Source organism: Cololabis saira, chromosome 16, assembly GCF_033807715.1.
Source record: "Cololabis saira isolate AMF1-May2022 chromosome 16, fColSai1.1, whole genome shotgun sequence".
Taxonomy (NCBI): Eukaryota; Metazoa; Chordata; class Actinopteri; order Beloniformes; family Belonidae; genus Cololabis; species Cololabis saira.
Genome location: NC_084602.1, coordinates 7,897,451 through 7,912,071, shown reverse-complemented (window position 1 = coordinate 7,912,071; position 14,621 = coordinate 7,897,451). Strand labels below are relative to the sequence as shown.

Sequence of the window (14,621 nt, the reverse complement as noted above, 5' to 3'; positions counted from 1 at the left end):
TGATAAATCTTTCTAGTCAAAATGCAGTTATAGATGTCTGCAATGTTAATTCGGGATAGTCAAACTTAGGCATTAAATGTTAAACGGCTTGCCATAGGCCTTCCCTCCCAGGACATCTGCATCTCTCTCAAACCTGATTTATGGTTCCGCGTCACACCAACGCACCATACAGTGCGCGTCGCCGCATACCCTACGCCGTCGATCTAACGCGGAACCATAAATCAGGGTGGAGAACAGCAGCGTGCAGCGTGCAGGAGCAGCAGCTCCACTTCCTCGTCCTGCAGGAGGCTGGAGGCGTGACGTCGCTGCCGGCGGACGGACGGAGCGAGGCGGGGACGGACTGCGGCAGAAGCCGCCACGCAGGAGCCGCCGACCAGCGACCAGCGACCAGCCGCCGACGGACGGCCATAATAATGCGGCACCGGCCGGCCACCGCCGGCGGGCCGGAGCAGGTGTGAGCGCGCCTCCCCGCGGACACGAGCCCCCCCATCCCCGCACCACCCTCGCCACCACCACAGCAGCTGCAGCAGCAGCTCCATCCCCGGCCGGAGACATGCAGGCGGGGCGGGAGGGCATGTCCTTCCTCACGGTGGAGGACGAGCACCCGTGGGTGCCCACGCACGTCCTGGTCACGGTGCTGCGCGCCCGGGGCTTGCGCTCCAAGGGCAAGCACGGCAGCGACGCGTACGCGCTCATCCAGCTGGGCCGGGAGAAGTACGCCACCGGCGTGGCGGAGAAGAGCACGGAGCCGGACTGGAGGGAGGAGTGCTCCCTGGAGCTGCCGCCCGGTGCGCTGGACCACCACCCCCCCGGGGGGGTGCAGCACCCCGGGGTGCTGCTGCTCACCGTCATGCACCGGGCGCTCATCGGCCAGGACGTGTTCCTGGGCCAGGCGGCCGTCCCGCTGGGGGACGTGTTCCAGGGCGGCCGCTGCCTCAAGAACCAGTAAGTGCAGACGCTTTTCTGTGTGCATGTTTGGGGGTGCTGCAGTGCAGGGTGGGTGACCCCTCCATGCCGGGGTGTCCCCACCTTAGGGTGTCCCCCGTTTACACATCTCCTTAGGAGACATAAACACAGCTGTCCAGTGTGGTGCTGCATCATGGCCCTGCAGACACCCCTCCCTCCTCCAGCAGCTCACCCCCACCCCGGCTGCAGGGACACCCCACAACTTCTGGAACATGTTTTTTGCATGTTTTAGATGTTGCCTTGAAGAATCATCACACCTGATTCTAATTAATGGTCATCATCAGCTTCTCATCCAGGTCTGGACAAGTCTGTTAATGACAATGTCATTTTTATCAGGGTGTTTATCAAAACATGCAGGACAGGGGCTCCTAACCACCATGTTTACATCAGATGCCTGTTGTGGCCAGGGGCGCCTCCAAAAATGTTTCATAGGGTCGGCCAGAGGGGGCCACTTAAATCCTTGAGGTGGACACCAAAACTAAAAGCCATCATTACAGGATTTTATTTTACTGGATAGGATAGGATATAATTCAACTTTAATAATCCCCAAAGGGAAAACTTCATTGCCACCATGGCCACAACAATACAACATAAGACAATACACATTAACAATGATACAATACTGTTGTAGTGTACAGGCTCAGAAATACTTAAAGAAACGCCTACTGATCTGCATTTGGCCCAAGTTTTTTGGGATGACACCCCTCGCCCCCGCGACCCGGGAACGGATAAGCGGAAGAAGATGAGTGAGTGATTTGGGATGAAACGCATAACTGACAATAGAATCTATGTAACCGGCAAGTGTTTTTTTTTTGTCTTATTGAGGCAAGTGTGGTAGCCAGCAAATTTGTAGGGGGGGCCGGTGCCACTGTCTTCAACCCTGGTCCTGCTCGGGACCCCCTGTCCTGCATGTTTTAGATGTTTCCCTGCATCATCACAACTGATTCTAATTAATGGTCATCATCAGCTTCTCATCCAGGTCTGCACAAGTGTGTTAATGAAGCAGGGTAGCATCTAAAACATGCAGGACAGGGGGTCCCGAGGACCAGGGTTGGAGACCACTGGTCTAGAAACATCGCCTGCACCACCATGTTTACATCAGATGCCTGTTGGGTACAGGGGTGCCTCCAAAAATGTTTCATAGGGTCGGCCAGATGGGGCCACTTAAATTCTTGGGGTGGACACCAAAACTAAAAGCCATCATTACAGGATTTTATTAGACTGTTGTAGTATACAGGCTCAGAAATACTACTGATATGCATTTGGCCCAAATGATTTGGGATGAAACGCATAACTGACGATAGAATCTATGTGACCGGCAAGGGTTTTTTTTCTTATTGAGGCAAGTGTGGTAGCCAGCTAATTTGTAGGGGGGGGCGTTGCCACCCCTGCCACTGTCTTCAACCCTGGTCCCCACGACCCCCTGTCCTGCATGTTTTAGATGTTTCCCTGCATCATCACACCTGATTCTAATTAATGGTCATCATCAGCTTCTCATCCAGGTCTGCACAAGTGTGTTAATGACACAGTCCTTTTGTATCATGGTGCACTGAAGCAGGGTAGCATCTAAAACATGCAGGACAGGGGGGTCCCGAGGACCAGAAACATCCCCTGCACCACCATGTTTACATCAGATCCCTGTAGTAGTGGCTTCTCCAGAACAGCCAGCCAGCGTGGATGCAGGGACGGGGATTAGCCTTGGCCCAAATCCAGGGATTAACCAGCAGTTTCATGATCCCACCACTACTACGTAGCTTTAAAAAGCATAACATGTTACTTTATGAGGCTCACTGAGCAGGGCGGGTCGGCCATAAAGGAGTCTTTAACGAAGGGTGAACACTCAGTTTGGATTTTTTGTCCCCCCAGTCTCAGATTTGTTTCATGCATCAATACTAATCCTAAAATGAACATCTTGACATGCAGCGTACGTCTCAAAAGCTTTTCCACACGTCCCTCAGAACAGCCCAGAACTTAAAAGTAGGCTGATTTGTGCTGGTGAAGAAGTCAGGGAGGAGAGAAGCCGGAGCCGCTGGAAGCTGCAGGGTTAGTAGAGGTTGTGTCTTCTGAAGAAACTACACTCATCTGTCTGTTTGTTGATTTCTGCACAATCACTAACCTGCATGGACGTCCTGATACGACGGACTGACAGGAAACTTCACGTTTAGGATTAGACGGCCCCGTCTTTGAGCTCTAACGTGGTTGGATGGATGTCCTGACCACTTGACCCACTCTTTTCACATGTCACATGTACCTGAGAATGTGAAACCAGGGGGAACCGTTTTCCCCCTGCAGCCTGTTGGAGCTGGTCGCGTGAAGGTTAGAGCCTATCTGTGAGGATGCTGTGTCAGCACTTGGGGCGAGCTGGGACATTCAGTGTTTCCCTGTGGTATTTAATGAGTCTGGGCTGGTCAATAGCAACATCTCCCACCGTCAGCAGTGCCATGTGTGTCAACCTTGAGAAAAAAAACAAAAACCCCAGAGGATCTTAGATGGGACAGAGATCTGAATAAATACGTCTGATAATATTAATAAACAGTTAGTGATGCACCGAAATGAAAAATTGTGGCCGAAACCGAAAATAATAATAAACACTTGGCCGAATACCATACAGAACTGTTCTTCGCAGTTTTTCCATTTATTTTACCCATTTTTTCACCATTGCATAAATCAAATAAATGTGCTTTAGGCATGCTTTTCAAAGAAAAAAATCTTTTACAAAATTAAAAGGTAGAAATATTTTTTGAACATGAAAAACTGAACATTTTTTAATTTTCCAGCATTTTTTAAAATATTCCAGCAACATTATACCAACAAGGCACAATAACTTAAAGTAAATAAATTTGCAAAATCATTTTTTTGGCCATTTTTGAGCTTACATTAGGCCTATAACTGACTGCTGAAAAATTGTAACATAGGCCTTAAAACAAAAAAAAAGCATTAAAGTGCATTGGAAAAAAAGTGAAAAAGAAGTGGATAAAACAAAATAGAGAAAAAGAAAATCAATCCCTTTCCCATACAAGTATTAATATGGGAAAGGGATTGATTTTCTTTTTCTTTATTTTGTTTTATCCACTTTTGCGTCAGCTAAACATGCCGTTATTAATTGTTCGTTTTTTTCCCCACTTATTCCACCGAACACCGAGGGTGGTTTTTTTTTGCTATTTTCGGTTACCGAACATTCGGTGCATCACTATAAACAGTGAAACCAGCAGTTTATTTAACTCTTATTGCATTTTGAGGGACTATTGGCAGAAAATAAAATAAGGAAAATAATATGTTTACTTTGGCCTGTTGTATCCTCCAGAGATGCATCACTGTCATTCTCCTCATGCGGTGAAGTGCTGCCGTCCGTTAGCCGGACGTACGGCTGTTCTAACAACACACTCAGGGTGGCGGCTGAACAATGAATCAGGTCCAAATTGTCACTTGAAATAATGCAATCGCTAGATCTCGAAGGCTGCACTTGTACCAACCGTTATACTTCTTCTGGAGGCGTGAAACGGTGCCGCTTTTAGGCCCTCTTCACATAATAGTAACCCTAAAAATAGTCCAAGTCTAGACATATGAAAGCAGGGAAGCACCATATTTGATGCTAATCTTAGAGACAGGGTCAGCGTTCAAATCCAAAGCACAGATCCAACTTTTGTCCCAAAGAAAAAAGGGACTTCTTTTGTAGGAAAATATTTTGGATTTAATAAGAGATGCGAAACGAGTGTTTCATGTAGAGAGACCAGGAACCATTACGGAATCATCCCAGGCTGATGTATACCTTAAAAAAAGTAATGTGAAGCTAGCGTTGATGTTTGTGCCAGTTTGTGTCAGAGGAAACCGGGATTTCTGCCTGGTTTGTGACGGTAACGGCACAAGAAATGGACCTCACTGTAGCATGGGGAGTGCTGTCCATCAACAGGATGTCTGAATATGAGTTTAAAGACATTATCCAGCATAAGACGCCATTCTCACGTGTGTTTTAGTCAAGTTGTCCTCCTGTTTCTTCCAGAACAACTGATCTGAGCCAGGTTTACTGCATTTACTGCTGCCTACAGACAGCATACCTCACTATTTACAGTCTCCAACACTGGTTAGAAATGTAATGAAGGGTGACCATGGACAGTACTCGAGTTGTAAAAAAAAAATCAGGGGGTATGGTGGATTTTATCATATGGGGACAGATAATTTGTGCTGATTACAAATAATATAATATATTACAAATAATAGCAGTGACCAAAACACCTGCAGAAATACTGCAGGAATGACATAGCAGCAGTTAAATGCAGCCTTCTGTAAGCTTTAAATATCCACTGGGCTTACATCAAATACATCAAAACACAACAATAAAAAACACTTTTCTGAACTTATCAATATGACTCTGTCCTTCACAGGATAAGTAAAATGGATCACTGCAAAAACTCACAATCTTAACAAGAATATTTGTTTTATTTCTAGTTAAAATGTCTAATTTTAGTAAAAAAAAATCTCATTACACTTAAAACAAGACTCATCACTGGAAAAAACAACAATTTTCACCTGTTTCAAGTAGATTTTCACTTAAAATAAGATTTTTTTTTGCTTGTAATGAGAAGATAAATCTTGTCCCACTGGCAGATTTTTCTACTTATTTCAAGTGAAAATTTACTTGAAACAGGTGAAAATTGTCAAATAAGTAATTTTTCTGGTGTTATTATTCTGGTGATGACTCTAAATGTTGAAATAGCAGTAAAACCACATTCATTGATGAAATGACATAATCCCCCCTCAATTCGAGTACTGACTATGGATTTGAGCTTGACCGTCGCAAACTGCATTGGAATATTTGCCAGAAGAAAATGCAATTAGGTTTTTCCTACGCTGCCCTCCCCCTGGCCATGAGGTGAAGAGTTCAGACATCTAGGGGCTTCTTATCCTAAAGCAACACCGGCCTGAGAGGTTCAGGCGGGTCCTTTCCCCAACACACCTGGCTCAAGCTGGAGCGCCAGTGGCAGACAAGCTGACGGGGATCCAGTCGTTTGAGTCGGGTGTGTTGGAGCAGAGCAGCATTTAAAACCTGCGGGACATCTCTGAGGACTGGGGTTGAAGAACCGTGTCCCAATGAGCCGCTTGTGATTCGTGCGTCTGCTCAGAATGTAAGAGGTCTCCGAAGGAAGGTATTGTTGCATAAATGGAGGGAACCTGAAGGCAGAACAGAGATCCAGGAGAAGTATCGTAGTTTTCAGGTGGATTTGGAACACCTAAGTTAGTGATGCATCGAATGTTCGGTAACCGAAATTGTTTGGCCGAAAATAGCAAAAAAACACTTTCGGTGGAATAAGTGGGGAAAAAAACCGTATAATTAATAATTAATAATGGCGTGTTTAGATGACGCAATCAAACAGTGAACAGCTGGAGTCAGGGGCGTGTGGTGTTAATGCAGCATGTCAGATCATTACTTGGATGTGGGGAAAAAGCAGAGGACACGAGAAATGATCCAGGCTGAGTTGGATTTGGGAAACCGCTTGGTGATGGAGACGGTCACGGGACGCACAGCAGAGAAAAGAGCCCGTACTACTGATGCGGTGGAGAACCCTCACTGTCTGATATGTTTGACGAGATCCTCCAAGAAAATAACCCAGATTTTTGAAATTATTACACAAGGCTTCAAATTGCGGAGATCAGCTCCACTGCGACCCGATTAATTGGATTTGAACGGGAGAAATTTATGATTTATGCAATGGTGAAAAAATTGGCAAAATAAATGGAAAAACTGCAAAGAACCATTGTTCGGCCACAAATTTTCATTTCGGTGCATCACTAACCCCAGTGTTCCCCTGATGTCTGCTGGGTCGGCCTGCTCAGACCTCTGGTGTAGTGACCGGGATGCTGCTGTGGATGGATAAATGTGAGGATACTTGGCCCGACTAGTGCAATGTTTTGATGCAGCCTTCGGAAGTGGTAGGCTGGTTCAAACCCCCAGGATGGCAACCAAGATAAAATACCTTGGGTCCCTGAGCAAGGCCCTTCACCCTAATTGCTCCCCGGGCGCCAGAATAATGGCAGTCCACTGATCCTAGTCTAACTAGTGATGGGTTAAAAGCAGAGGACAAATTTCGGTGTATTTCCATATATACCGACAAATGAAGAGATTATTATTATTATTCATCTTTAGTTGCATCATCTAATGCACGAATTGCTTTAAAACCCCTCTGAAACAATCAACCAGAAACACAGAAACAGCAACTCCACAATCTTGCAAGAACTAAAGTATGCAACTACAGCCACAGACATCTGATGGCCACATTTTAGTGGCCAAAGTTGGACCCTGAAGTCGGTTAAACTGCTACATTAGCCTTCCAAATATTTATAATATAATTACTTTTTTAGGGGGAGGTGAGAGAAAAAAATACATTCTTTGCATACTCGTGGTGTACAAGGCCTTTCTGAGCATGCTGGGAGTTTCCGGGCTGTGTCCCTGCAGAGGGAAGCAGCGGCAGGTTCACGCGCTGGCATGTCTGCTGATGCGTTTGTGCGTCCCACAGTGAAACATAGAGACATTAGGCGGGCGACGCCGCTCCCGACCAAAAACCACTGGAATCTGTGCAACTGCTGTTCTTGTAATTAGAATCACGTCGGTTGAAAAAACCAGCGATGGATGTGACGGTTTCATCATGTTTGCCTCGTGGGAAGGGTCCCCTGTTTGCAAGAAAGTGTTCAAAATACAAAATACACTTAAAATGATTTGGATATTCTAAGATAGATGGGTCTGGGAATTGTGTATGGTGTATTTAATGGATAGATGGAGAAGGAAACCTCCATCAGGCGGTCGGTCTTCACCTCTCCATCAAGCATGATGGATGAATGGTTTTGCTGAGACAGTTGACCTCTGGTAAGGGTTTCATCTCTGCCAACTCACAAACAAACGCAAAACCCTAGTGTGACGGCAGTGCAAAGTGTTTTCGTGTTTAATTTCTGTTGTAGAGCAGCTTACAGGAAAGGTGGGCGGCAGGTGAATTCCCCTGCAGGGTCTCTACGAAAACACTCGGCCTCTGTAGAAAGCGGGCCGTGATCTTGGCTCAGTTATTCTGTTTTATTTTATTTTTTTCTAGGATATCGTGCTGACCTGCTTGTGAGCTAAGGTTATGGTGTAGTTTAGCATTTCTAGCAGTAGTTACTGCCTCTGAAGCCCATCTGAGATGTTGTGTAAGGCCTCAGACCGGAGCCGCGGGCTGCACAGAGCAGGAAGTGTGTCGGTGTGGGAGGTGGACCTCCAGAAAAGCTCCGGTCCAGAGAAAGTACCGCCCGGGGAACATTACTGGTTACATCACTGTGGGACTGGAAACAGGAACCCACAGATTCAACATCCAACTCTGGTTTTCAAAATATTTCCATTTGAGACTTTTGTGTATTTTCATGTACAAACATTGCTTGTGTATATTCCACGTATTCTTAGAGGGCTCTTAGAGAGAGTATGTGCACTTTACGTGATTAATCTCTGACAACCTTTTCACCTGCTCTACTTGAAGAGTTATTCTTAATTTAATAAAACACCAAAGTAGTTGACATTGTGATCGTGTGTACATGACAAAACCACATGTCTAAAGTAGACATCTGTGACCTTTGACCTGTTAGACAGGCAGCGCTTCGTCAGAAACCAACATTTATCGGTAAAAACCATCAAGAGATTAGTTTGAAAGAACGCTGTTGAGTGATAGAATGTTAAAACAACCTCACTGTTAACCTTGCTCAGATGAGGTGTGAGGATCTGTGGGTTTCACAGGCGTCTGCGATTGGACGTTTGGGAAGTGGAAACAACAACATGTGTTACCTGGAAGAACGGGTCAGTTTAGCTGCTCGAGATGCAGCGGTCGACCGCTCGGTGTTTGCTATTGGCTAGTGAGGTCCTGATCCGTTCACATGCTTGAAGACCGTCACATTAGACCGAATGATTGGGATTAGGGCTGCAACTAACGACTATTTTAATAGTCGACTAGTCACTATTGAAACGATTAGTTTACTAATCCGATTAATAATAATTTAGTATGAGGTTGCTTTAATTATGTGGCAAATGATAATAAACACCAGGGCTCCAGACTAACTTTTTTCACTAGGAGCACAGTAGCCCCTAACTGAAAATTTTTAGGGGCACAATCAGAAATTTTAGGAGCGCACATCGTTTATCGACACGCTAACCAAATTATTACATTTCTACTACATTTCAGTGTATTACTAATACGTATTTCATAATAGATTAATGAATTACCACAATGTGCTGTTTCAAATGCAGTGTTACATTTTATTGTGCACTTTTAAAGATGCCGCAACATAAAGTAAACTGACAGCACCATTGCTGTCATTATATATAAAAAAAACATACATTCACATGATAAAAAAATGTTTGGAAACAAAGTGCCTAGTAACCTTTCAGCCATGAATTTAACTGTTAAACACAGTACTTAACAAATGTACAAATATTGGGAGTACTGGCCAATAACATTTCCCTACTTGTGTCTTTACTAAAACCCTGAACTTACACCAGTCGACCAAATTCACTGCCTTCACTCAAATAACTAAGGATCTTACCAAGAAATATTCTTATTTATAACCTAAAAATGCCATTACACCTGATAACACACATCACTTAAAAGGTTAGGTGTTTTTCCCACGTGTTAAAATTTAACTTTCATTTGTGTCAAGCAAATTTTAAGTTCTAGTTACGTTTTAAGTTAGAGTTTTGGCAGTGTTCAAAATAAAATGATGAGACCTGCTGTATTGGAGCACATTTTCTTTTAGTTAAAACTGTAGCGGGGACAGATGTTTAGAGAAACCTATGTATGTTTCATATCCGGCACTTTTTAATCCTCATATTGTACATTTCGGTTTATTTATGTTTATACATTTTACTTTATTCTATCTCTTATTTTATCTCCATATACTTGTTTGCTTTTATATTTTTATTTTAATTTTTACTTTTACTGTATTGCACCAATCACCACAACAAATTCCTTGTGTGTCAACAAACTTGGCAATAAACCCCCTTTCTGATTCTGATTTCTGATTCTGATGTACCGGGTGAAGGCTGATTTATGGTTCCGCGTTACAACAACGCAGAGCCTACGGCGGCGGCTCTGCGTCGATTTAAGGCGGAACCATAATTCAGGCTTTAGGGGAGGATATCGGAGAACAACCAGAAGAATATAGAGTGGATTAAAAATAAAAGTTAAGCACTGAGCTACATGTGTCTCCCGTCTGGGCCATTACAGACTCATTGCCTGAGCATGATGTTACTAAAACCAAACATATCCGCCATCTCTTTCTTCTAATGTGCGCGCCGCGGCGGCAGCGCGTGTCGCATTAAATGTGGCCCGGGCGTAATACCAGCTTTGAGCTGGTGAAATTAAACGAAAAAAATAAATAAATAGATCCCCCGACTCATTCCCTTTCAAACTCATTGGCCTGCAAATATGCGGGTTCATTGACGCACCCCTTCCACGTTTAACGTGTAAAAAAAAAAAAAAAAAACACTGGCAAATTTACTGGTCGCACGTGTGCGAGTGGACATGAAATTCAGTCGCACATACTCAAATTTTGGTCGCAAAATGCGAGCATTTGGTCGCAGTCTGGAGCCCTGAACACAAGAAAGATGGCACTAGAGCCCTGCTATAGCGGGACTGTTTTCTTCATCCTGCTCCCGCATCCGCAAAACACTGAGAATTCATGCCCGCACAGCGCACAATAATAGAGATGCATTGATTTAGTGTCTTCTCACGTCCCGCAAGAGAAAAGTCCAGACAAATCTATCTGATTTAATGTTAACATGATCATTGTGGAGCTTGATGGATAATTGACAGTTCATAGGCACCTGACTGAAAGTTAGATGCAAATCCATCATTGTCATCATCACACAAGCTTTTTCGCCTTTCACACACGCATCAATTATGTGATTGAGGTTATAGCAATGAGAGTAGGCTGTGAGTGACTAATAAATGACATGAAATAAACAAAGTTAACGAATGAAACACATTTTCAAGGTCTGCTTTGCAAACCTTGCAAGTCATCTTTTTATTCGCCGTATCGAGGCTAAAATGCTCCCAAACTTTTGAAGTTTTATTACCCGCAGCTGCTGAGACGCTATCGTGCATGCGCGACTCGACAGAGATTGTGTTGAAGTGAGACGCCTCACTTCATTGGAAAAACACGTCTGGCGACAATTGTCGACAATGGAATTCATTGTCGACAATTTTGATTATCGATTTTTGGCGACAACGTTGACGAATCGTTGCAGCCCTAATTGGGATCGGGTGGAAATGAACAGATGTTTTTTTTTTTTCTATTTTTTCCATTTTTGTTTCAATAAGTTACATCATTTATTCATTGTCTATCCTTTAGTTTTACAAGCCACAGTTTATGTCAGGTGGGCTGACGTAGGCGGAGCCTTCAGTAGCTGGTGAGCTGACGTAGTCGTGGAGCAAACGTGAAGCAGGCTCCTTGGCGTTTAGGAAACATGTCAGATAACTAGATGAACGCAGACCTGCAGCCACTTCTGCTGCAGGATACTGGGCTGGAACGGACAACGCTGCTCTTGTTGGATCGGGACTTGGTATCAGAACTGGCTAGTCCCGTCTGATTGGTCCCGACTGCTGTCGCCCAGCAGTGTCTGCCGATATCAGCTCATATTGATCGATTCATTCAGTCCACCTATCATAATGCACAGCCTTGAGATCTTTCTTTCGTTTTTAATATTGGGGGAGCATGCTGTTGAAGGTCTTCACTCTGACTCCAACGTAGCAAAGAAAGTAATTTGTATAATCTGTACGATGAAAACTAATTTAAGGAGGAGCAACAGCCAAAAAATTCGGAGACATCAAGCTTAATCTGACGTTAAAAGCAGGAGCAGTCTGCTGAACACAACGATAGGAAGCTGCTAAAAGCTGAGACGTCTGAAAAGATGCCAACGGACCAAGAACCTGCAGCCTCTGCCCCTTTCACAGCTTATTAATGTACCTGGGTATCATTTTAAGAAAGAAATCTGTGTCGGCAGGCCTGAAGTACAAGAATGGACATATATCAACAATATACAGGACTGTCTCAGAAAATTAGAATATTGTGATAAAGTTCTTTATTTTCTGTAATGCAAAAATGTCATACATTCTGGATTCATTACAAATCAACTGAAATATTGCAAGCCTTTTATTATTTTAATATTGCTGATTATGGTTTACAGTTTAAGATTAATATTCCCAGAATATTCTAATTTTTTGAGATAGGATATTTGAGTTTTCTTAAGCTGTAAGCCATGATCAGTAATATTAAAATAATAAAAGGCTTGCAATATTTCAGTTGATTTGTAATGAATCCAGAATGTATGACATTTTTCTTTTTTGTAATTGCATTACAGAAAATCACAATATTCAAATTTTCTGAGACAGTCCTGTAAATCATATCATGATTTAATAAGTCATAGTAACTATAAGAATGGTCTTATCTGCAATTGCATACAGCACAAAATAGCTGACGCAAAAATAAACAATACAGGAAATCCTTTTGTTTGTTTGTTCTTTTTTTTCACCTGCCAATCCCTGGATGAGCCACTGCAGCCCCCGAGCCCATATGATGACGGTGTTAACGAAGGGCTTTCCAAGGACGACCGCGTGAGATCAGTTGGACAGAATCAGATATTTCATCAATGACTTTCCAAAAATGTTCACCTACTTTCTCACAGAGTTTCTCACCAGTCCTAGCGGCGCAGAAAGACCGGGTCAGCGACAGACGTCCTCCAATATGCATGCCGGTCCTGAAAGTTTAAACACTTTTCTCTCTGTGTTGTTATAAATAATTCACTAATTGATTTATTGTTGGTTGCACCTGAACCTCCTGAAGGCAGCACAGTCAATTTATGCAACATAAACAAAATATCTGAACACAAAGTTCACCAGGAACTGGCCATTTTAGTCTAGAAACTTCTCCTGGACTTGTAGAGAGGTGGCCCTGAGATATTTGCAGATTTAAAAGATGAATAATACATGTTGCAGCCTCTGTTCACACACAGAATATTGTTATTTCGTTCTCAGGTTGTGGAATTAGCTTTTACGGTGGATTTAGTCCTAATAACTTAAATAATATCAACTCAGCTTCAGTGGATATTCAGTGTTGTAAAAGGACTTGCCAAGTATTCATTTATAGATTTAAAAGGTGACAGCCCCATTTTCTTCCAAGATGTTTAAGTTACACGTTTACCTGGGGTTTATATGTATTTTCATTACAAGAAGCGACCATTTCAAGGGCTGTTTGTCGCTGATCCTCTGCGTTCGTCTGAAGATATATGTGCTCTTAAGTGTGGCGTTGCTGGTGTGAAAGAATCAGGAGGAAGGTTGTTGGTGAGCGTCGACTTCATCACATCCAGATGTGGAATGCAGTCTGGGTCCCGCTGCTTTTCCGTTATTCCACATGACGATCAAGTGGGAATCCGGGCACGTTTCCAGCACAGTCCTTGGTGAGGACCAGTTTAACATCCAAATTCGTTGAGAAGTATGTAATAGTGCGTTTCCTCTTGGTGATACAGTTGGAGTAGCTCCACTTACTTTTCTTCCATCAATCCTAACAAGCCTCTCTGAGCAAGCTGACAGCCTGCGGCATTGTTAAAAGTTTCAGTTTTACAGATACTCATTATGACTTACTATGAATTATAGAATATACCCTTACATTTTAATTTGTAAGGTTTTAGTTATCAGAACAAAATTCTAATCATTCTTTCCTGACCAGGTCTTGAGATTATTTAAATACGACCTGAGGTGAACAATAATACCCGATTCATCATTCATGTTCAGTTTATCAAACCACCTTCAGCAGTGATTGCTTTTTCTTCACGACGTTGGTAGTCTCTCACATCTTTGAGGAGGAATTTGGGCCTGATGTTCTTTGCAGCGTTGGTTGCGATCATTGAGTTCTGCAGATGGAGGTTAACTTTGTTTACTGCAATGAGATGATAGTCCAAAGTTGGTTTGGGTGGTTACTGATGGTTGGGATGGGAGTCTGTGTAAGTTAGACAAACTCCATGGTCCCACTACGGCATATCTGAAGGTTTGAGGTCTGACTTTGACTGGTCCATTGCAACGCCTCGATTTAGTTGCTTTTTCAGTCTGAGTTTTAGGCATGCTGGTGGGCTTGTGATCGTCATCCTGATGCGTGACCCAAATTCAGTCAAGCTCTAACTGTAAGGCAGTCAGTCCTACATTTGATCTGAGGACTGTTTGGTAAATAGTTTGTGGTTTACTCAGAGAACAGTCATGCTGCTGAAAAACAAGTAGGTAGATGGTGGGTGTTTGTTCTTTATAGATGGTTGGTGTTTAGTCTTGGTAGGTGGTTGGAGTTTGGTCTTTATAGATAGTTGGTGTTTGGTCTTAGTAGATAGTTGGTGTTTGGTCTTGATAGGTGGTTGGTGTTTGGTGTTGGTAGATGGTTGGTGTTTGGTCTTGGTAGGTGGTTGGTATTTGGTGTTGGTAGGTGGTTGGTGTTTGGTCTTGATAGATAGTTGGTGTTTGGTCTTGACAGATAGTTGGTGTTTGGTCTTGATAGATAGTTGGTGTTTGGTCTTGATAGATAGTTGGTGTTTGGTCTTGGTAGATAGTTGGTGTTTGGTCTTGGTAGATAGTTGGTGTTTGGTCTTGATAGATAGTTGGTGTTTG

General features: G+C 43.4%; 1 protein-coding gene across 1 annotated transcript in view; it reads left to right on the top strand.

Moving 5' to 3' along the window:
- Positions 1 to 289: 289 nt before the first annotated feature.
- rab11fip5a (RAB11 family interacting protein 5a (class I)) overlaps positions 290 to 14,621 on the top strand; it is a 51,679-nt gene continuing 37,347 nt past the window's right edge. Inside the window, exon 1 of the mRNA XM_061743066.1 lies at positions 290 to 945. Within this exon, the coding sequence (XP_061599050.1) occupies positions 554 to 945 (392 nt within the window). The 5' untranslated portion in view covers positions 290 to 553. The remainder of the gene's footprint in view (positions 946 to 14,621) is intronic.